This window comes from Vanessa cardui, chromosome 3 (assembly GCF_905220365.1).
Source record: "Vanessa cardui chromosome 3, ilVanCard2.1, whole genome shotgun sequence".
NCBI lineage: Eukaryota > Metazoa > Arthropoda > Insecta > Lepidoptera > Nymphalidae > Vanessa > Vanessa cardui.
In genome coordinates this window covers 5,627,134-5,652,857 of record NC_061125.1, presented here as the reverse complement: position 1 = coordinate 5,652,857, position 25,724 = coordinate 5,627,134, and the positions used below count along the sequence as shown (strand labels likewise).

The 25,724-nt window shown below is 29.9% G+C and overlaps 2 protein-coding genes across 3 annotated transcripts in view; one reads left to right on the top strand and one right to left on the bottom strand.

The window, feature by feature from the left end:
* Positions 1 to 8,348, bottom strand: part of LOC124543693 (prominin-1-A) — a 32,521-nt gene extending 24,173 nt beyond the window's left edge. For both annotated transcript variants that reach the window (XM_047121962.1, XM_047121963.1), the window contains exons 1-2: positions 7,278 to 8,348; positions 7,136 to 7,191 (exon numbers count right to left, since the gene is read on the bottom strand). In XM_047121962.1, coding sequence (XP_046977918.1) covers positions 7,136 to 7,191; positions 7,278 to 8,295 — 1,074 coding nt within the window. In that variant the 5' untranslated portion in view covers positions 8,296 to 8,348. The remainder of the gene's footprint in view (positions 1 to 7,135; positions 7,192 to 7,277) is intronic.
* Positions 2,724 to 5,848, top strand: LOC124543695 (protein takeout-like). Its single transcript, XM_047121964.1, has 5 exons — positions 2,724 to 2,845; positions 3,462 to 3,684; positions 4,708 to 4,832; positions 4,947 to 5,099; positions 5,391 to 5,848. The coding sequence occupies exons 1-5, from the start codon at positions 2,773 to 2,775 to the stop codon at positions 5,537 to 5,539; spliced, it is 723 nt and encodes a 240-aa protein (XP_046977920.1). The 5' UTR covers positions 2,724 to 2,772; the 3' UTR covers positions 5,540 to 5,848.
* Positions 8,349 to 25,724: the final 17,376 nt, after the last annotated feature.

The following is a 25,724-nucleotide window of genomic DNA, read 5'->3' as shown; positions in this document are numbered from 1 at the left end:
ATTACTATCAGTTATCAGGTTCGTAGAATATCCAAAACAAAAATACGATAAGTTAAATAGTAAGGATTTGACCCGCACTTCATTTAAATTTAAGCGTTTTTGAATATACATTTACATTACCGATTTCTAAATTGTTTTTTATGAACATTTTAAATTAACAGAAAAAGGACAGAAATTCTTACACATATGCCTCAGGATTATTGTCAAATCCATGTTATTATAATTTCCCTACAATGTATATAATAATTGCACGGACTTTTCACCATTTTGTATTAGCACTAATACAATAGTGTTGATGTCAGTGAAATTTTATTGAAAATTCACACGAGAAGTTATAGTAAACTTATAACACCAAGTTTCCTACTTCGCAAAGTCAATATAAGCTTCCCAGGGCCCGGCAATCGTTTCTATAATAAAGATTGATATTTAATGATATGTACGGATTGGCAATTGATATTATAACTTTAAGAAAAAGTTGGAGAACGCATTACTTGAATTTCATACTTAATACGTTAAATAAATCTAATATGACAAGTAAGATAAGATAAGTAAAATATAATAACTTTTGAGTATTTGACGGTTCTTCATAAATAACACAACACAACACAATTGTTACATTTTACAATTGACATAATATATCCAGAGTATAAAATATTATTATTTGTATTTTGTAATCGTCGAATAAACATTTTTTTAGAGCAATCCAACCAATTGGTATAACTTCGTATCATACTGTCGCTATAATCCATTTCGTATATACATCAAAACGAGTTCACACAAGAAAACAAAACATACTGACTAGTTGGTATGAGGAGACAAAGGCGATATAATAATTAAAAAAAGTTAATTCGAAGGCCAGGTACAATCTCCAATAATTGTAGTTCACAAGTAATACTCGTATTATTATAGGACTTCTTATCGATACCTCCATTAGTGCAAGAAAGATTTTGGCGCTATCGACTTACAGGAAGCGATCCTTTTAAAATGTCAATGTCATCGTATGGATCTATTTTGTTAAATCTTTGGACAGTTTTGTAAGCGTATTACTGAAAGCCATTAATTACGAGAAATTTAAAGTTGGAATTGGTGAATCCATTTTTATTACCTATTTTTTATAAGCGAATGTTAATTTTACGTATAATTACTGATTACTGATCGGAATGGAATAATTCTACCGCAAATATAACAATTCTCTGTGATGCTGTGTTTCAGTTTGAAGTGTTAGTAAGCCAGAGTAACAATGGGCACATTGGTGTCTCAAAAATGATGTGAGGATTACATTAAACTAACATGAATTTTAAAATATAATAACTACTGAGTTTCTTGCTAGTTCTTCTCGGTAGAAACTGCAATCCGAAACGGTGGTAGCTTCACGAAATATAGTTTGTTAAATGACGATTAAAATGTGCCTCTAAAAAACTATTTTACTAAACTTATCTTTTGATTTTGATTAATATTTTTTAAAGTACCAGGGTCTTATTCTAAGTAAATTACATAAAATTATCACTTCAATAGTTTCCATGGAAACCAAAATATGTTTAAATAAAAAATCTTTTAATGAATTAGTAATAAATTATTTACGGTATATTATGTCTTTATCAATATAACAAAGAGAAAAAGGATAAAATATGGCGAATAGCATATAAAATATCTTGGCGATAAGTTTTAAATTAAACGTTAAACTCGAATATAATTCATTGATATTTTTTTGTATTAAAAAATAATTAAATAAGTTAAACACGCAGAACTTCTTTCATATACCCGAATTATAAAAAAAACATACTAGCCATAAAAAATATATATATTGTATGTAGTAAATAATGCTAGATTTCACGAACCGTAAACAACTTTCAAAACTTCTTTAAAATCCATTTATAACGTTATTAAACGATTATAAAAATATAACGGCCAATGCTAATGCTCGTTTTCCGATTTAGTACTTATTGGTTTTCATGGTATATAAAACATATTAATATCAAAGTCTATTTAAAATATTAAAATAAAAGAATAATATGGTAACTCAATAGTTTCTAGTTAGTCCATCTTTGTAGAATCTTTAATATCAGATTGTGGTAGCTATACATTACTAAAGTACTTGCTAGTATAACTTTCAAACTGATTAAAATTCCTTTTTAAAGCCTATTCGAATATATCTAGTTTATTTTTATTTCCATTTTATAAAATTTGAATAAGATTTTTTTCAGTTCGATGCTGTCATTTGGAGCAACTTCATACCATACAGTAGCTAGTAAATAGTACCCAGCTAGACTAGTCTGACAACAATGATTATCGACCAAGTTTCTGTATTACTGGATACCCGAGCTTCCCTATCATTTTGTGGTTGATTAAAACACGTTACTTGTCAACTACCAGTATTGATAGATTTAGTATTGGTCTATATAAAAAAGCATTATCAAAACACCATACAAACAATCTTAAAATACTTTTGACATGAGCTTGCCATTTTAATCAGCTGAATCCACAAGTCTTGATAAGTTGATATTACATAAACGAGTTTAAAGAAATTGCTTTTCCAAAACCACCAAGATGAACTCGCTCTTGACGCGAAAACAGATTCAAAAGGTTTGAGTACCGAGAATTAAGCTTTTCCTCTTCAATATTTAGCATAAAAATATTCGTATGAATTCCTTAAGACGTTTAATTTATAAAGTCAACATCTCTGAGTTAAAATCAGTATATAATTGGCGACGGTTATAAACAACCGTCTTTCGAACTAATTTATTGATTTAAATTATTTTTTAAGAAGCCAAAATGTTATCATACAAATGGTTATTTTTTATAGCACTCTTTGTTATATTAAGTTTTGGTGATTCTAAAGTTGCTCGTAAGTATAAAATTATTTTATTTGCATATTAATCATTAATAATGTTTACTTATTTATTCAAAAACAATTGTATTTGTACGTTGCTGAGTGCATATTTTTTGTATTGTATGGCCCCATTAAATACTTATTACTGATTAATTTACTTATATATTGTATTTATAAAATTGCCTGGCTGCTATACTATTTAATAACGCGCATGCTGTTCAGATTCCAAGCAGAAATTTACAGAAGTTTGAACTTTGTCTTGATTATAGGTTATACCTAGGTATATACTGATTTTAATTAGTTTTTTAACTACTTAGAGCTGGTGGTTTAGCGGAAGCACAAAGGGGCTATTTCCTTTTAGAGAATTTTACTGTAGAACAAGTATTTAATAAATACGATATACATTATAACATAATTTATTACAATAGTAATCTATAAATTACACCAGATTTTAGTATGCTAAGATTATAAAAGATCTACATAAATATTTTAAACGAATTAATTAACTAAAGAAAATAAAAAGAGCCTATATAATGAGTTTGTTTTTAAATATATTTTCTTGTATATAATGGGAAACAAATAAATATATATTGTTGTAATAATTATTTATTAATACTTCGAAATTTTTCAGCGGACTATATAATACTATGCCCAGGACTCAAATCAGAATGTCTGAAGAAGAGTATACAGGAAACTATTCCACTCTTTGCTAAAGGAGTGCCGAGCTTAGGAATAAATTCAACAGATCCTCTATACAAGGATAGTATCGCTTATGAGCTGCCTGGTAAAATAAAAGTGAAATTGATCGATTCAGTTATGACTGGTCTAAGGAATTGTGTTATAGATTCGGTTATGTGAGTTGAAAAATTTTTAGTTTTTTAAATTATCAAAATATTCCTTTAAATTTAAGGTATATATTTATAGACATTATATTTAAAGTGGATATGTAACTAAACTTTTGAGTCTAATGATTTCCAAGGTTCGAACCCCAGGAAATGTTTTAGTTGTATTAATTATCATTACATTGTGAAAGTAAGACAATATACCTACATTACAGCATTGTTTAGGTAAAATTAAGCTAGAGCAAAATACTCTTGCATTGAAAATGGCCAACGCAATTTTATTCGGCCATGGAATGTAAGAAAACAAAATAAACACTCCAAAGATTTTCTAGACTAATTTTGTACTTTAGAAAATTTGCTTGCCATAATTTATCAGGCGAATAATATTTTAGTCAAATATCTCTACGAAGAATAAAATTTATATAATAATATTTAATAAGATTATAATTTATTATTTTTTATTAATTTTAAGCTGTTGATTAATTTAGGTAATATTTGTTCAATATAATATTTATCTATGTAAAAAACCGTGGTAAACAACTATGCTCAATACATTTAAGATCCTCGATCTTTATCCAACATTTATTCAATGTATGTTATTGTCCAATTATTATCCAAAAATATATAAATATTTCTATCACGAATGATAATTGTCTGGGATTTTGTTGAAATGCCTAATTCAGAAAATTAAAATTTTACTTTATTAACATACACCCTTGTTCAAAGCTGGTAAGTATGAAATTATGAATAAAAAAACCTACTGAAACCTGAATAGTCAGAAAGGATATATCAAAATTCATCTCCTTTTTTAGAATGAGAGTTTGACATTTTTGAAAGTTATAAATATCAAAATCGGTATTTGGTCTTCTGTTTATGAGTAATATATATTTATTTTAGCGTTTGAACGTTCACGGGTAGAAGATATCGATAAAAATCCTTGATATGTAAACTATGTACACATAGTAAACTAGTAGTAGTAGAAGGACTACTAGTAGTAGTAGTAGTAGAAGTAAACTATGTAAACATATGTTTCAGGTTTGTCGGACTTGATGCATCTGTGGATTTGACTTGTGGTGTGACAGTAACAGGAAAATATAAGGCCACTGGCCAGATATTATTATTCTCGTTAAATGGGGATGGCGAAGCTAGAATAAAAACCCGTAAGTGTTTTACAAAAAAAAACAAGGCCTTTCTTTATACTTAACTAAGTTATGTGAATTAATTACTTTACTTTACCTATAATTAATTTTTAAATGTACTTTTTTATATTTTAGCCAGCATGACGTTAAGTTTTAAAGCCAAATTTGAGGACAGAACTCGCAATGGAATTATATACCGCGAAATTAAAGAACACAAAGTCGTATACAAATACAACGAAAAGGTCGACTTCGTTATTACCAACTTATTCAAAGGCAATCCTGAAATTAGTAAGTCAATAATAAAATTATTATACCTTAAATACATGGATGTAAATATTGTTTCATATGCAGTGGTTTTACTTAAGAAACCCTCAATGGACTATAAAATATAATTAAAACTGCGTATTCTCAAAATTAGAATTTTTTTTTGTTAATATCATGTCCATGGCACAGTATATTACAATTTATGTAATTTTAATTTCCCTCTTTTAGAACACTGAACAATTATATTTATATAATTATGTTAAAATTATTTTAATAATACTTAACTGACTTTACTTTCTATTTTTTTTATTTCAGGTCAAGCGATTTTGAAATTCATGAATGAGAACTGGCAAGTTATGGTAAATGAATTCGGTAAACCACTTATTGACAAGTTCATACGTCTTGTTTTTGACTCCGTCAAGAAGTTCTTCCATGCCGTTCCAAGAGACGAGATATTCGTGTAATAATATGATATAAAGGTGTTCATACGTAGAGTTAATAAGCAATATAGAGCGGACTAATAAAAACGTGAGCACTATTTCGGAGAGCGATACTTAAAGCTTGTCTATAGTCTCTTAAAACCTCACTCCACCAACCGTGAGTTATGTATCTTTGAATTTGTTTTATATTTATCGACAATGTCAAAATAGTTGTAGTACTACTACTATATTGTAAGAACAATCGGTTATTGCCAATTAATAAATGAGACTTTACTATAAATCCATTGATCAACTAACTATAATCAACTACAAGCAATATGCGTGCTCTATAACTTTATTATTTTTATTCTGTGTATTCATAAAATTGACATTAAAAACTGTATCTTTTCCAAAGCCAAGTGTTTTAATCAATTTGATAAACATATTAAGAAAGAAAGAAAATTATAATTTAAGAACGTGTTCGATTAATGATCTCACTTACATTTTAATTTGGTATACAATTATTTTTTTCCATCGATATTTAGTTTTTTTTTTATTTAATAGGAAGGCATATATAGACGACAACGCATTGACTTACAATTTTACATGTTTTGTTGAGTAAATTAGGTCAAGATCCACACCGAAACATGTATTGGGTCAAGTTGTTCACCAATACTTATAACGTTGCGAACAGTTTGTGGTTCAAACTATATGAAGTGTGATTCTTGTAACGAAATAAAAAAGGTGTTTAGGCGGAATGAGGTACTAGACAGATTAGATAGAAAATTTTGAGGTTTTCATTCTCTGAGTGAGAGTGAGCTTTCCGACGGTCAAATTCTGTCACATCCATTGCAGTAAAGTAGTGAAATGAGCCCTCAAGCCAAACATTTCTTAAATCACTAGGGCTTTATCTCACACTGTAAAATTCACAAACTTGTCACTTTACACAAGCAAACAATTACGTTTGAAATATATTGAAGTTAGTTAAGTATAATGTAATATTGAAGATTATATTGCATTTTTTATGTAGAAAAATATTCAGATTGTATTCTTTATATTATATTGGTTAACTACAAAACAACATTTCTGCAACACCGAGACAAAAACGATAGTTGTTTTAGTTTCCATTATTTGTTGAGTACAATAGTATGGGCTCTGGGCAGTGTGCCCGCTTGCTAAAAGCATTTGAAGTTCAGTTTTCTTTTTGTTAAAAGTTAAAACTTAAAAATCTTAAGAAAATTCAACCGCAAGTGATCTTACAAATAGAAGTATGAGTTATGTATTGAAATAATTGTTGATATAAGATTAAGATACATATAGCTAAGATTGGGGGTTCAAGCCCGGTCAAGTACCATTAAATCAATGTGCTCCTTTGTTGTTTATATTTCACCTCGTGCTCGTAAAGGAAAATATATTGAGAAAATCCGTGTGTTGGATGAAAATCAGCTAGATTTATCTGATGGATTAAGTTTCGATCCGTGTCTTCAAAGGAAAAAGACTCATAAGCCTACCAGTTTAGCATCTACAGACTTTGTACCGTGTCTTAGGTGCCATAATTTAATTATAATAAGAGCCAAGACAAAGGAATATACATATGGCATTTTTATATGAACATTAATGTAAGTAAATTAAACTTTATACCTTTAAAAATGAATATGGGAACGTTGCTTTGCCATTTACTATCTCCTTGACAAGACCTGAGAATTAATGAAATGTTGCAAAATTTATTTTAATATTTTTTTGTAATAAAGTTTTCTTTAATGGTATAAATAGAAAAACTTACCGATTGGATAGTCGAATAGGTTTATCACTGAAAAAAACTTGGACATAAATGTGAAAGGATAAAATCCCTCATCTAATTTAAATTTTGGAATTAAATAAGTTTGTTTCTGAGGTAAACTACTGAATTTAATATTGCTTCTGTCTTTTGTTATCTCTACATAAAAATCATCCCTTTTGGTTTCTTTTATGTAGTTTATATTGTTTTCCGTCACAACATCAAACGTTATGTTAATTGGTTCTGTAAATTCTTTTAATATGTCCTTTGTAATCGGTATAAAAGGAATTGTATTTTGTGGACTAGACAATGTTGACAATTCTAATGTCGACGGCGATAATAAAATATCTTTGGTTGAAATATCAGGCTCTTCATTGTTCGCAGTTCTGAATATATTGAATTTTTCCAGCCACGCATTTAAAGCGGATGTGCCGCTAACATTTAGAGAATTTCTTTTATTTAAAATATTTCTATAACTTTTAATGTTTTCTATTTCTATATCTCTAGCACTTTCTATATCTGTGTATAATTTTGCGTTTGTGTTCGTCGTATTCGTATTGTCCCTATAAACGTTCTCAAAACAATTGTCCCAAACAAGATTCAAAGATTCTTTTGAATTATAAACTTTTTCACCTTCCAATTCACTTTTCTTTCCATCTTGTAAATTTCTGTTTGATAAAAGTGATTCACTGTTTCCTTCGTCTCGATCATTTCTCATTTTTTCACCGACGTTCGTTTCCTCAATCGGATGGAGAGTTGAAATTGCTCGGAAATTTTCTTCTTGTACATCGAGAGAGTTACTTGGTACATTTGTATCGAAGACATTCAGATTGCTTCCGGTAGAGACCGCGGGCGTCTCTTCCGACGTCGAACGGATTTGTTGGATTTGCAAGGCAAAAACCGTAGCAAAGCCACTCGGCTCTAACGTCTTTACTTCGGCCGGCAAGTCACAGTTCGTTCGTGATATAACAAGATTTGCTTCTAAGATTATTAAAACAAGTGTAAGCACTGACTTTTTATTCATTATAATATAATATATTTCTATATTTTTTCTGTTCACGTCGTATAATTGATAATATCGACGAGGTACTGCGGTGCGGGGCATTGAACAGAGGATTTGTAGCACTTAGCAGTCTGCCGTACTCCACTTACGGGATTATGAGAAGTGTAATCAAATACAAAATATTACGTTAAAATAAAATATTCTACTAATATATAATTAAGACATTTCTAGTGTGTTAAAAAGAAAAAAAAAACTTTTTTTATCTTTTTAATATAAATAAAAAACATTTATTTCTTTTAAGTTCAATTGAGATATGATATGAGATCTAAAAATTTAAGACGTATCTTATAGTTTTCGTGACTTAGTATTTAATAATGATGATGATCAGCATTCTCTTAATGTACATATATTAATAATAATGAATAATAACAATAGGGTACTTTTATTATTTTTTGGGTAAAGCACTTTATTATTTTACTATGTTAAAAAATAAAGCCATAATTTTTAGTCTACATATCACATGACCTAAAACACGAGGCGCTATGGAGTGACATCATTTAGGCAAAAACTTTTTAATATCATTCGGTACTTTGATAAACCTCTTTTCTGAAGTTTCAATGCTGGTAAAGGTAAAGCATTAAGGAGAGGGTTTGGAACGTATTCCACCACGCCAATGTGGGCTGGTGGGTAAAGTAATGGTAATGCTAATTAGTGTGAAATTTAATAAGAATTTCACACCCAAAAAAATGATTGTAATTTATTATTTTCTGATATGTTAAAAACACTAAATACACAGCGACTGGATTAATTTTTATCATTATTACGTCAATAAAATGAATGACAGCGTTTTCACAGGAAAAAAGGTTTAGAATTTAATTTAATTTGATGGCTATGAAAACGTGTTTTTTTTTGCCAAAATACATTTTTTGGCTTTTTTTAGGAAAACCAATATTATGAATACTTTATCAAATTTAGTTGAATTAACGTGTTCATTTTTATCAATGAAAAAATTGTCATAAATAATTATATGCATAAAAGTTTTATTATAACATTATCCATTCGCGTTTAATATTATATCCATTTCATATATACTTATAATACGAATGGAACCACGATAGGTGTACTTGAAATTCTATCAAAACGTCGGGCATATCAAACTTGCGGTTAAATCACGAAATACAAAATCAATTTATAATTTCAAAACGTTTAATTTTGTCTATAATAAAATGTAACCTAGTTGGTTTTACGTATTGATTATATTACTGTGAAAGTTTTAATTAAAGTAATAGGTTTAGTAACTTGTTAATTTCCTCAATTTGGAATGACAAATCGTCGAGTCTCACAAATTCTGAGGCAACTTCTTAGTGTTTAATCTGACATTTGACTAAATCACCTGAGGCTTTAGAAACTTAAGAGCTCTGTAACCGAATAAGTAAAGTTTGTGCTCCTTTGAAATTCATTATCAAGTAATTTTATTTAATGATTTAAAATAGTTGATTAATATCTCATTAATACATGGATTCATTTTACTACTGAGTCAGTTTAGAGGCTAGGTTGGAGTTCAAATTCGGGAGAACGCAAGTAAATTTTCGTATGATTTATTATTTTTCATCTTATTATGGGCTGTCAGGAAACCTCTATAAGTCAGATAAGTACGTGGCGACCATTGTGGTGAAAGATCCGCGAAAATCTACTTAAGGAGATGAGAGCTCTTCTCTTTCTCAGAGGGACATTGACTGCATGTTATTATTCTACATATATAAGTTATATTATTTTATATATGTGTAACATTTAAATACATTGCGTCATAAGTATTTTATTACTATCAAATCCATCTTGATAAACATATATCAACAGCTGAATACAGGCTGTGATGTAATTCCTATTTAGTGGTAGAAAGCCAAGATATTGTTTTATAACTAACATTTTCTGTTAGTAATGATTTTCATAAGCAGCACGTTCAAGGTTTTGTCGACTTTTCTGCCCAATACGTATCGAATTCTATATCTTACACGTACGTTACGTCTCTGAATAATTCATTGCACTACACAGACGTGATGTAGTATTGAAATTTATTCCTACAAAACGCTACATTTCGTCAATTTACATTTCAATTTTACGTTCGTTTTGCTTGAAGTATATGAAAACTTTAAAATACTTTGACAAAATATCAAAACTTAAAGTGCACGTCCGTTTGCTGTTACCATGTCGGAATATTTATTGATTTATCTACTTTATGCGTATTCCGCCCGAGTGACAGCAATTTGAATATCGTAAACATAGCGCTTTAGGTCATCATTTCTAAGCATTTTCAATCTAAAAATGAGAAATAGCATAAGAATCTTTCAACTGTTCAAAGAAATACCGACCCTAAATTCAAAGATATAAATAGGTTGAATGGCTCCTTTCCTGTGGCAACGGAATGAGGGCACGTGACCGTTAAGGTATGTATGTGTGTTATGTCAACATACTGCTTTTCTTTTGGCGAGATTTTCTGAGATTTTTTAAGCTAAATTGACTAGTCGCAGGTGGTTGAAGAGAAACAGGTCAGCGGGTCTCGGCGGCATGTCATGTTCATGTGTCACCAGGGTCGTATACAAGAGGATTTTTTACAAGAAACAAAGTCAAATACGTACTTGTGTGAATTTATGTTACTGATTTTTTTTTTAATATATTCGAAATTTCTTTTGAAATTTATAATGACATATTAATTAGATTCTAATATAAACATATTTTAAAACATATGATAACATAGATGTTATGAAATTGTATTAACACTAAAAGAAAATTTCATGTTTTTAATTATTACGTTATTTAAAAATCCCGCCCTGGTACATATTTCTATTAATTACCGTGACAACTAGGGCGTGGCACCTATCTCACGCTAGCCGAAGTCTGCCTATTGCACGCTCGACACGTAATGAACAAGAATTGATTAAAACTAAAAAAACACTATTAATCTAGCAAGTTTAAAAAACTAAAGTAACAATAAATTTAAATTTAGAATTCGAAATGTTTTTTTTTTTAATTCATAACGTTTCAAATGTTTGATAATAAAGGTAATATTTTCAATAAATTTAATGAAAATATTGTTAAATCAAATAAAACATTATAATAAAAATATATATTATAGCTACAAAAAGTATTAAACCTTTCTTGAAATCAATATAAATTTACAGAAGTGATCATCAAATTTGCAAATTGTCTAAATTCGTTTTATTAACGCCTCAAAGATGTGTTAGTACCTAACGAAATCTAACATAATATTTAGGGTTACCATATCAAAAATTAACATATGAAAGTTAAAATTATACATTGCATCTAACCATATTATCTGTGTCACTTGTTACTTGTTTAGATTAAATCATACAGAATACTAATAGCAAAACCTTCTTAGGTGATACCTGCTTGGAACATTAGTGCTAAAATTGACGACAACCCTACGTTGGATGCGCTTAGAAATGACCGAAGATTTATAGGCAATTTCCTTTAATATCTCAGCTTTAACTTAGTTTCAAAGATTTAATTTTGAGTGTCGCGTAACTCTATCAATTTCAAGATGGACCTTTTGATTAAATATCTGCAATAATTAAAAGAAAGATTAACTTTAATATAATTATAAAAATTACAACAAAATAAATTGTCTGTGAGTAGTAGTAATATATTCATTGTACAATTTTCTGTTTCTAATTATTTATTAGTTGAAAAAATAAAACGAAAAATACCATTGAAACTTTCTATAAACATCGCTCAAATGAATTTCTAGAAGCATGGGAACTTATTTGAAAAACTTTTTCTAAACGCGTCTGTTGGGAAAACTACTGGCATTTGGCTGCATTGAAAGTTTTTCCTGGATATAAAAAAAAACGTTTGATTTTTGTTTTTAATTGGATTATTTATTCACGGTGGGCTTCTGAGACAGGTCAATGTACAATGTGTAATAATGATCAAAATTAATAATAATAACATATTACAAGGCATATTTGAGAATTGTTTTAAGTTCAAAAAATTGTTTCAACCTTCGATTTAAAACATTTGGCTATTTGATCGCGATGACGAATATTAAATAATATAATAGCTTAATAAATTAAATATTAATGTATTATATATACTATATTAAACATAAGGGTCATAAAATGTATGAGTGTTTGTGAGAAAATTGGCCACAATCATAAAGTTTGCAGAAATAATTAATAAGATTTCAAACTAGCATAGCCTTTTCGGGCCCTAATGCAAAAAAGTATGGCTCCCCTTTGACTATTACGAAACCGAACGTGGTCTGTCGAGCGTAGGATGAAAAGTTGATCACCCTGACACCTGAAAGCTGGGTTGAATATGAAATAAAACTGAAATTGCAATAGGTTTTTTTCAAGTTGTTCTTATACTCAATACAACGAAAATATAGGGTCTGTGACAATTATTTATAAATTTTCTAATAAATTTCTAATTATTATTTTTTTTAAATAGAAACATGAAACCCTCCTTGAAGAAGTTTGAAATAATAGAATAACTGTGACACGTTGGGCTCCCTTGGAACAGAAGGTTCCATGCGACCGCATTAGTTTTCATTGCTTAAGCCATACCACTGATTAAATGTCTCAATTTAATTTTTATCTTTGCTATATTTGAAACTATAAATAAAATATTATTATTTTTCATTTCACGATCCAATTATTTTAAAATTCTTCAATAAAACCCTGAAGCTATTGATAGCGGTATTACTCGAAATGCACGCGAAATACAATTAGGAAGTCAAACACTAAGGCTGCTAGTGGTACAAACTAGATTTAATTACAGTTTCACAGCACTTAAGGGTTTCATCGGAAGTGCTCTCACTGGATATTGCGCTTCCACGTCCTAATCTTAAAATTATTCATTTATTTCAATATAAAAATATATATGTAGCTAAATATTGTAACACATATGTATTTTTTTAAATAATAATAGTATAAATTATTTTTCAAGAACTCTTTTCTACTATTCAGTAATATTTTATTACACTCGTATTGTAATCACTTTTATTGTTGAGCTAAGATCAACATAGAGGATTTTTTCAATCATAGATAATATAACAAAAATACGAGTGATATACCCATATATAATATTTGAAATGCTTCTGATCTCATATTTACTTTATTAAATACAATTTTTCTACCGTTTAAAAGCTATTCATAAGAAGTTTCAATATTTGAAAAATTCAATATGTAATAATATACATATTTGTGTTCTACATAATTTCATATTTAAATAATATTTCAATGAAAAACACTATAACAATCTTTTATAGTAAATAAATAAAAAAACCGTATTAAAACGTTTACGATAAATCGAGTACCAAATCATAATAAACACTAAAATCAAAATACCAAAATGTATGCTAAATAAATTTATTATTCTTATCTTAATGCTAAATTGTTTTAATATTAATAATATAACGTAACATAAATCAACCTAAGGCAGTAAATTACAGCAGCTTCGAGACATCTTGTCAAAAGTATTAAAGGTTTTGAACATACAAAAGTTACACCATAAATAACATATCAATGATATATAAGTTTAAAGTGAATTTGTGTTTCTTTTAAAGTGATATTGTTTAAAAGTAATACGAATGATGATTTGTGAATCGGTTACAATTACTTTGAGTAGTTGGTGTTTTAAAACTTGGAAAGAAAGCAATAAAAACATAAGATTAATAAGATTGTTATTTTTTGCACTCAAGCAAAAATCATTTACAAGTTAGACAGCGCTGGATTTACAACACACAAGGGACATGAGCCCAGGGCGGCAAACTTTCAAGGCTTCCAAATTAGGGGATTGAAAAAAAAAAACCCGCTAACGCTAATTTTTATTTTTATTTATTTTATAAATATGAATGAATTAAAAAAGATTCTAAAACGTATATTCTTTAATTCAAATTTTGACACAAATACAGGAATAAACTATAACTTATCGTTGTTAACGATTATATCATTTAAATTACATTCGTTTCAAAACAATGCATGGTCATAACTGCTCGATGTAACACGAATTAACCTTTAAGTACGTGAGCTGAGATGGCCCAGTGATTAGAATGCGTGCATCTTAACCGATGATTTCGGGTTCAAGCCCAGGCAATCACCACTATATATATATATATATATGTGCTTTATTTGTGTTTATAATACATCTTGTGCTCGGCGATACAGGAAAACGTCGTGAGGAAACCTGCATATGTCTAATTTCATCGAAATTCTGCCACATGTGCATTCCACCAACCCGCATTGGAACAGCGTGGTGGAATATGTTCCAAACCCTCTCCTTAATGGAAGAGGAGGCCTTAGCCCAGCAGTGGGTAATTTACAGGCTGTTGCTTTACTTTTCTTTACTGACGTGCATTTTCTGTTATGTTATACCGGTGTAAGATAATAACTCACCGTATATGCCCGCAATGAAAACACTGCCTGTTCCGAAATCAATGTGGGCGCTAACTATGCAGCTACCGAAAAGCTGGATTCGGTATTGTGCAGGGAAAGGGGTGAACTAGCAAGTCGAGTACCTGTCGGGGCCTCTTAGACCGCACGTCGATACTTAAAGGTTAAATAGGAAATTACTTCAGACAAAATAGTTCTGCGGTTCTAAATTTAAAAATAATTGCTGTAAGAATCATGACAGTATGACATCTGTAGACATATTGTTGAGGGAATGGAATTCAGTATTAAACCCTAATACTGAATTCCATTCCTTCTGTATTGTCGTTCAAGTATTTTGTTTCTTTCTATCATTCCGTTTTGTCATACTTTTTAATTGCTTTAAAATAGAGCAGAACATGTTCTGAACCCGATTTTTTTTAAATGTGTTGTCAGTGATATACGAACACATATGAGAGAATCCAATCTATAATAGACACAATAGAATGGAAAACATTGATTAACTATGATCAAATAGGAGCCGCGTAAAGGATTGGAAAGGCAACTTTATTTTTTAGAAATACAAAAATTAAATGCTCGATTAGCTCGACAAGTTTTCAGTTTTAATGTTATTGTTTTCTATCAATTTTATTGTTTTGTTCTGTTAAGGGTAAATGAGCCAAAGCAATTATAAAAGGATTTTGAAGTTTTTAGTTACCGAGACTGGGCGTGGATTGGTAAAATAAGGAACGTTAAATTTCCGACTTCATTAGTCCCTAAAAAAGCTAAATATAATATAAGCAAATCAAATATGAATACTACGCGTAAAATACTTGAAATATCATTCATAAACCAATGAAGAGTAAGAAGAAAAATAATTATAATGATGTGACGGATTCAGATGAAATATCATCATTATCTATAAAAGCATTTTGCCGCTGAAAGAGAGAAAGATTGGTTCACGTATACGTCATTAAGAGTCGACGTTGACAGAATGCGAATATCCCGTGTCCTCGGCAACGATATCTGTTCTTGTCTATATTTTATGAATCGCGGGCACTATTTCATTGACAGGACACACCGTTCCAAAATTGAAATGAAAAACTTCCTTTTTTTTAATAAGTCCTCACTAGTTTTAAAATTCTGTCATAGGAATATAAGCTACTCTAGTTATTTTTTTTAAAAGATGCCTGAGAGATTTTTAAAATGACAATGAAAAGCTGTGCTCATCCTTGGTAATTAAACATCTTTATTCTTATTAACATTGTACTTAAACTAAAATATTATCAGTTAGAAATAAAAGGCAATATAAAATATCCTAACTAACTATTTAACCACAGATATTTGAGATAGAGACTTAAAATTTGAAAGATAATGTATCTTTCAAATTATAAACCTTATTCTTATTCTCTTATAGTTTAGTTGTAAGCTTACTCGCATGGAGTCAGGGTCACCTTTCTTTGGAATATATTAGGACAATTAATAAAAGTAAGTGTAAATTATTATATATAATATGTAAGTAAATAGACTACTATTTGACTATATTATTTTCAAACTTATATCGTCTCTACGAATATCATAAATCCGCAAGTAACTCTATCTGCTACCTCTTCACGCTTAAAAAGCTGAAGCGGTGTTAATGGTTTGGGTGGGATACGGTAAAATTTTATAAATTTGTGGGTAAAGCCGATACTTCAGCTAGTAGTAGTTTGTAACTACTTCGTAAATACGCCAATTTTTATTACATAATATTTTTAATGTTGGCAGTTCTGTAAGTACTTCAATTTCTAATCCCCTTTAATATCTTGTGTATGACACACGTGTATGAAGCCCATGTAACGAAGTGTTTTTCGTGAAGTTTATGTTTACAGGCTTCATAAAACTGATGACTGGCAATACTTATTCAATATTCACCACTTTCAAAACGATAGTATTGAACCATTATACATCTTGTGTCTTATCTTTGATACATGTGTAAATTTCGTAACAAAAAAATTAAATCGACTTAAGATACGCCAAAAACGCCTAAAATTTTTATCTGAGCAATTAAATTATAAGATATTTTATAGCTCTTTTGTTTTTTTCAGTACAAACAAAAGTCCTACCTGTTAATCCACTCTTAATGATTTAAAGCGCAATATAGTAATAGATAAATCTTTAACATAAAAATTATAAGTAAGTATTCCAGCCCTATGTGTAGATAATTTACTTACAAAATAATTATAAGTAATTTGAATAGCCTGATTCGAAATTCGAATCATTCATAACATTAATATACATACGAACAGTATAGTTAATCAATCAAATTATAAATATGAGTATTGCAATATCGTCCTTATTATTACGATCAAATGTGTCAGATCAGGATTTTCTATTGGATTTTTTTCATAAGTTTTCGTATAATTGTAGTCACTGTTTTAAAGCCTATATTATATCGATTCGCTTATTTCAGTAGCAACGATTAAGGGTGACTGTTAATTCTAAGACTTATCCAAGACTTGTTTTCCCCAGACACAGCAGTCATTGCTCAACTGTAATCAGGTGATTAGTTTTAGTAATCCCAGTTACGCTTTGGTCATTAGGCACAGTCAGTGGGTACATTTAAAGATGTAGATATTTTGGTATATATTTGTAGCAATTACTTTATAGCGGTATTTGACTGGAATCATTGTGTGTGTAATGTGAGAATGTGGTACTGGGCATCACATCATGGCAAAATTAAAAACATCATACCCACTTTATTTAAGTCGGTTCGTCTAGCCATTATTGTATCGTAAGTTTACAAGATTAACTAAAATTTAAATAAACATTCGCTTCAAAATTAAGATTCTACAGAGAAGTTCGTCAAACAACAGTACTTATTTGCTTAATTCCATCATTATTATGTGTATGTAACAAACATACTTATGATTATTATTGAACAAGTTGATAAGCTTGGAACAACTGTTTATGAATTCTAGTCAGCTCTGTTTTTATCATCACGCAATTTTACTACTAAATCTAATAAACCTATAAAAATGTAGTCATAAGTCTTCGTTGTATTCTATAAAATTCGATTTACTCAAAATTATGCAAGACATTTTCCGTCAATGGAATATAAACTTGCCTTTATTATCTGACAAAATTTAAATACAAAATTATAAATACCAACAACCTGGTCAATGATCCTTGAACTATTATTAAAATTAATGCGATAAGTTCATTTTCAAATAATAATATTATAAAACAACACGACTTGAACCTAGCTGACTCCAGTTTTGAGTCCAAGGTACTCAACTAACGACGCCTATGACTCGTATGAGATCTTCAGTTTTTCACACGATGTAAGTTGCATTTTTCAAAGATCATTATTTTGTATTATTATATTATCTCTCGTAGACTTAATAATCAAGGTAACCGATAATAATACTACAATTACCTTGACTCAATTATTCCTGCCAGAAATGGGTATGTTTATTTAAATTGCTGTAATAATTACAGGCTGAGTTGATGATTGCGCTCGAACTGTTCACCAATATATTTTAAAATAATATGTAATGTACTAGCATTATAATATAGCTATAATAATAGGAAAAATACGTTTTAATGCTGCACTTTGTTGTAGTTTTAACAAACAAAGTCACATAATTGTTTTTTGAAAAATAGGTTTTGCATCTGTATATTGTAAGTACTTCTGGCAATGAACAAATATAAACAAACTAAAAGAGTGTATAATACGAACTTCTGTATTTTATGAATTGGGCTATTTATTGTTATATTTATTTATATACTTATTATTATATTTATTTATTATTGGGATTATTTATTATATTTATTTATGGGTTGTACAATAAAAAAGTTGAGGAAAAAATAACTGTGCTATCATATATATCATATGCTTTAAGACCTTAGAATACTCGAAAGCTCCAAATAATCAAATCTTTTGGCGATGCGAATGCAAAAAGGAGTCAAGTAAAAATAATTCATTATTTAAATATAGGCAGTATTCGCTTTTCTCGATTCGATCCTGTAATTTAAAGGGTGATGAAAAAAATGCAAAAATTATGTGCTAGTTTTCTTGAATGTAAAAATTAATTATCAAATTAGAATAGGATTTTCTTCAGTGGCGTTAGTTCTATAAAATTTGATTCCAAAAATAGATATCCTATATGTTCTCGGATATATAACAAAACTAGTAACAGCCAGTTAATACCAGTTAAAAGCCTCCTCATCTCCTGAGGTTGCACCTTTAAGGTTCTAGATTGAGGTTGCGGTCAAGATTTGTAGGTACACTGATGTGTTCATTTTGTACAAGATCTCACGATGTTTACCCTCCTCGTCAAGCACGAGACGAATAATAAAAATGAATTTATATATAAACATCAAAACTACAATCTAATAGCACGGACTTTGATTAGCAATATTAGAAGATGTAGCGTAACTATTTGGACATATCACACGTCATAACCAATAGTCTAGTAACGCATAAAAAGAGCATATGGCCACCTGATGGTAATTGGTCACCATCACCCATAGACAATGAAGCTGTAAGAAATATTAACTATTCTTTAGGTACATCGTCAATGTGCCACCAACCTTGGGAACTAAGATGTTATGTCCCTTGTGCCTGTAGTTACACTGGCTCACTCACCCATCAAACCGGAATACAACAATACTGAGTACTGTTATTTGACGGAAGAATAACTGATGAGTGGGTGGTATCTACCCAGACGGGCTAGCACAAAGCCCTACCACCAAGTAAATCTAAAACAATTTTTTTAATTAATACATATGAAATTGAATCATCTTTCTTTTTGTAATTATTTAATCCAATAAAGATTAAGTTTTTGAAGACTTTACAATAAATATTACATTTATAATGTGAGAAAAATAAAATTAATGTTATAATTTAATTTGATCGTGAATTAAATAAGAAGTGAAGCGATACGATTATAAGGGGTCTGCGCTTATATCTCGGTCAAGGCTCTCGAGCGAGAAATAAAATTTTAAATTCTAAAATTCTTAATAAGACAGGAAACACGATTTTGAATGAATTCATATACATTTAAATTACGATACATTTTACATAACATTAATGTTGTTACGTTATTAAGTGATATCTATATATGTATATAGAGTCGAGATGGCTCAGTGGTTAGAACGCGTGCATCTTAACTGATGATTGCGGGTTCAAACCCAGGCAAGCACCGCTGTTTCATGTGATTAATTTGTTTTTATAGTTCATCTCGTGCTCAGCGGTGAAGGAAAACATCGTGAAGAAACCTGCATGTGCCAAATTTCATAGAAATTCTGCCACATGTGCATTCCACCAACCCGCATTGGCAAAGCGTGGTGGAATATGTTCCAAACTTTCTCCTCAAAGGGACAGGAAGCCTTTAGCCCAGAAGTGGGAATTTACAGGCTGTTGTTAAGTGGTATAATTTAACAAGTAAATTTTTTTTTATATCAAATTAAAAGAAACTCATTAAGTTACCAATGTCCAATAAACTATGACGTAATATAACGATGAAAAGTAGCATCACTCTGTAATAAACAATGTAACGCTACTAATGACATTAGTAGCAGAGCATTTAGTTCAAGGTTGTAAATGTCAGAAGGCTTGTTTTGCTTAGTGATAACTAATCAAGTTAAAAGTTTCTGGTGTTGACGTGGGCGTTAATTTAATAATCGAATTTGCCACTCCAGCACTCCACAGTGTGATTTTTTTTTCCATCGACCTAGTTTCCTTAGATATCAAACAGATATTTAGTTCTAGTGGAGTTAATATTACTTTGTATATAATAAAATAGTACGTTTCAATTTTATACAATTTTGCTTTAATATCGTAATACACTTAAGTGGTTACTATTGAAAAGGCTTTGTTAATTGAGAAAAATAACCTATTCATCACTGAATGCCTATATATATTTATCTTAGTTATGGACGATATTAGATCCGCTATAGATACAATATTTTATATTGTATTATTATAAGAGTAAATACTTTTTTTTTATTAATTCATTTTCGATCTGGGCACTCCCGTCACCAGTAAAGAAAATAAGACAAGGTATGGTTTTAATGATGGTTTTGGCACTACTCCAATGTCCAATTGTTTTAACTGCAATTTGGACGAAGAAATAGTTTGGAATAAGACCTAAATACATACTATATAATACATTGATATTTAAATAATATTATAAGTATTACTCTAATACAATTTTCTGCGTAAACACGTTTCGTTGAAGTGTTCGATGTAATAAGGATACTATCTCGCGTGATTTGCTCTTAAGAAACCTTACAAGTGTCCATCGGTGCCCACACCACAATCATTATATAATAAAATTCGATCGCCTTCCCTAGTAAAACTATCTTGAGCTATCATATTTTCTAGTCATTGTGTACATAACATTATTTATTTGATGTTACAAGAGTTTACCTAAAAACATTCGTTTTGTTTGTGCAGTATGAAATTGTTCGAACATTAAAAATCGTAATTAAAGGTCGAGATTTAAAACCGACAGCAACACTTAAGCTTATGTTATAAATTCATCTTATAAAATTATTAAACGCCTTTTAGCACGGGTCTCTAGGTCAGCTAGCATCATTATGACATTCTGCTTTGGGAGCTAGAGTGATTAACGACAGTTGTATAATTACATAGGATTACTGGAATTACTAGTAAGAGCCGAGATGGCCCAATCGTTAGAACGCGGGCATCTTAACTGATGATTGCCTAATTTGTGTTTCTAATTCGTCTCGTGTTCGGCAATCTAGGAAACATCGTAAGGAAACCTACATGTGTCTAATTTTAAAGAAAATCTGTCACATATAAGCAACAACACATGGGAGAAGAGTTACCTTAGCCCAACAATGGAACATCAACGCCGGTTTATTTTGTATAAAGTTTGATGTAGTCACCAATACGTGAATTGTTTAGTATCAATAAGGAAACTTTACTTCTATTTATATACTAACACTAATTTTTGATCAATGGTCGCAAAAAACCAAATCTGACATGCGGTTTTCAGACAACCAAAGGCCAAGAGTAGGCCAAAAATAGAAGAGAGAGAGAGAGAGAGAGAAGAGAACACGACCGACGATGTTAAAGACAATTGTGGTACCTTCGTTACTTCTGATTTTCCATAACACAAGTGCTTCAGCTACTTACATTGGGATCAGAGTAATGTATGTGATGTTGTCTCATATTTATTTAAAAAAAAAAAAAAAATTAGAATAGATAGAGATATCTCATGGTAACTAACTGAATCACATTTCATCAACGAATTAATTGTATCGTTGACTTTTAAATATATTATCAATTGAAAATTCTCAAAGTAAAAATGCCGATCAAAAAAGTCTATCGAAGCATATAAGATACCTCGTAAAATAAAGGAAATCTTTAAATTTTCATTCTCCGAACAAGTTCATTCAAGTTGTTACGGCCACAAGTCGCTGGTTTTCGAATGAGCTGAGTCTTGTTCAGAATCTAACCTAACTAGCTGCATAATTTAATGTAACAAGATAATATTATAATGTAAAGTAATTTTTATTTAACACTTAGAAAACTTTATTATATTTATGGTAATTTTGGAATAAAACTTAGATTTACCAGTTAATTTTTACTTTTTAATTCTTTTTATGGCGGTCTATCAAATATGACTCGTGATGTCGATGTTGATGTCTGTACCTTTGGTCATAGTCATTCATACTGCACGAAATATTAATCATGCTTATTTACCAATACACCACCGATTGCACTAACAAGTCTTATTTATTTGTTAAACATTTTGAAAGAGTTTTTTATGTAATTTATCTTAATTCATACGGTGAAAATATTTTTTTAATGTGAATACTTTATGAAAGCTTTTCTGTATGTATTTGGCCTTTATTGGGTTTAATACTGTGTAACAAATAAATTGTACTAGATTTAGTAATTGTTTTTTATATTCATTTCCCATGTACGCACACATACACACATTCATGCAATTTATAGACCTGCCTAACCATCTCATATAAAAAATACAGAATATTGTGAGTATCAAATCAAGTTAGGCACAGTTAATATAAATCCGAAAGTGGCTTTTTAGGATTACATTTATGGAATACTTATGAAGCCGTGGTAATTGATTAATAAATAAAATTAGTATGATCAGTCACGTTTGCATTATAATATATAATTACAATTGTTATTTGCGGTCGAAGGGCTTGAAATAAACCTATTTGGTTTGTGCCAGTTCGTAATTTATTTAACAAGTCATCTTTTATTATATCATTGTATATGCACTAGGAGTAAGGATAAGCTTATAACGCCAAGTTTCCGACTCCGCAAAGTCAATACATAAATCTTTCTTGGGGCAAGCTATCCGTTTTGATAATAGATTTCCGCAGACATTTTTAACTTTACCTCTTCGTAAATTTAAATCGTTTATAAAAATACACTGGTAAACAAGGCGTATTACTCGATACAAGATTTTGTAGATGATAAAAAGGCGTGGAATTAATACCTGTTGACTTCCACGCAGGATATGTTAATTTTAATAGTTGTATTAACTAACATGACTTTGTATTTTTAAATGTTAAAAAAGAGTAAGTAATTACCCTTTTTCAACACAGTTTCTTGCCGGTTCTTCTCGGTAGAATCTACTCTCCGAACCGGTGGTAGCTTCACTTAATTGTTAATTGACGATTCAAAAGTGCTTGTAAAAGCCCACTTGAATGAAGATTATTTTGAATTTGATTTTGATTTTTTACAACATAAACTTTCTTAACGTAAATAAAATAATCAATAAAATAGACTCTTTTATATTTTGTCAAAATAAAGGGACAATTCCTAGAAGTTTTAAAATGCTTTCTAAACAGAAAACAACCTCATGTTCGAAGTCCCTGAGGATTCCGGTTTTAGTTTGCAATTTAATTTTAGTTACACGTTTCTAGCTTCAGGATACGTTGAAACGTAATACAAATGTTTAAGCGGGTTTATTGGATTGTATTGAATATAGTGAAGATATTTACATTTCAAGATGATAATATTAAAAATAATAGTAGCAATGTACCATTAAATTAATTTACTATAAATATTTTTATTTACCCATCTATTTAAACTTAAAGAAGGGACAACAATTGCTCAAGGATTCAGGATCGATACTGTTACATTTTACACTGGTAGGCGGCCCATAAACCAATGCCACATTAACGCTTAAATTTTAAAACTACGCCAAGTAATATTCAAAGTGTATTCTGCTGAACTATATTATAGTTTCAATCAACCAAAAACTGAGTAAAAGCCTAACCCATTCACAGCATTACGAAATTATACATTTTAACCCTGAAAAAAACCTTAAAATCTTTTACAAACAATCGTTGTTCGGTTGCACTAAATTAGCGACTGAGAATGTTGGAGACTTTATAACTTATGCTGAAAATAGCTTAGTTTAATGAGCTTTAAATGCGGAAAGCGCTTTACAAAAACACTCGTCAAAAAATGAAAGTTAAAATTTTGGGAGATGTAGTGAAGCACTTGAACAAACAAAACATTGGAAAAACTGTATGTATAAAGTTTACAGAATGAGAGTCGAAATTGTAAAGTCTCGGTTAATTGCGTAAAATTTCAGAATCCGTGTACGTTTTTTTTTTATCAAATATTTCATAAAATAAAATAGAAGATGTATTTCAAAATTGTTATGAAGTGGTTTGTACATCACTTATTTCGAACTCAAGTTTGCACGTTTGAGGCAAAATATTGGAATTTCGAAAGGGATATTCAAGCGAATATATTTTCAGAGATAATGATGTAGGCGACATTCGACTTGTGGTATATAGGACATATATTTTCAAATGTCGTGTGCACTCTCGTCTAAAAATTATAATGAAGACGTGAACGTCGGAACAAATATTTGGTATTTATTGGTATTTAAGAAATAAAATATATTGATTGAATTTATTTTAATATTTAATACTAAACACTAGAAAGTTTTATGTGACTGTTTAAGCTTAATAAATATTATAACAATAGTTTTTTAAGGTAAGCACAGAAAGATGCCGATTTTTTATCCGATAAACTGTGGAAAGGAAGCATATATTTCATATTTGGAATGAAAAATCCATTTACAAGATTAAATTTTCCCTTAAATTTGCGTTAATGCATGGCATAATTGAAGTCAAACGCTTTTATTTATTAAACCATCAAAAACTACGAGACATACAAAATTATGAAAATCATCTTCAGCCCTTCTGACATATTTCAGTCGCGACGTATAGTCTCAAGGAATCTACGTATGACATTGGAGTGCGGAAATATATTTGACAACATAAGAACACTATTTTATCCCCTATTCTCATAAACCTATGGTACGCCAAACCAAATATGTACCTACAGAAAGACTGACTGACTGATCAAGAAGGATGTTAACTTTGCATATTTTATTTCATTGGAATTAAACCCAGAACATTTTGGTCTCTTGACTTAGCTGCTAGACAAAAGAGAAACTGTCAATCATTCTGTCATCAAATGTTAAAGTATATAAGTATAATAATAATACCTAAGTGTAATAATAAATGATATTAAAGTAAAAAGTTGACGCAATATGTCGAGTTTCTATATAATTGGCAGCGACTCGGAAAAGGCGTGTCTAGATCTTGTCTTACTGTGACTGATGATTGTTTGAACAAGACATATTGGTTAAATGGTTATGCGGTAGCACTGTTTTTGCCCATGAACTTACATTGCATTCATTTCTGATGACAAAACGTATTTTGCTCAGAATAAGAATCTTCATTTTTTCAATTTCTATAAGGGTAAAAATATACGTAGAAAACTTTTCGTTCCTTTAGTATATCTGCTTGCCCGAATAATACCCAATTTGTTAGTAATTATTTGTTTTTATAGATAATAAATGATTTTTTTTGTTCAAATTCTAACCGTTCCATATTGTCCATCCAATTTAGTCCAAATTTGGTAATATTGTTATTGAAATTTAATGTCACGAGGATTTGTTTCTTTTTTTTAATTTTTTACGTTGGGGGACGAGCATATGGGCCACCTGATGGTAAGTGGTCACCATCACCCATTGACAATGACGCTGTAAG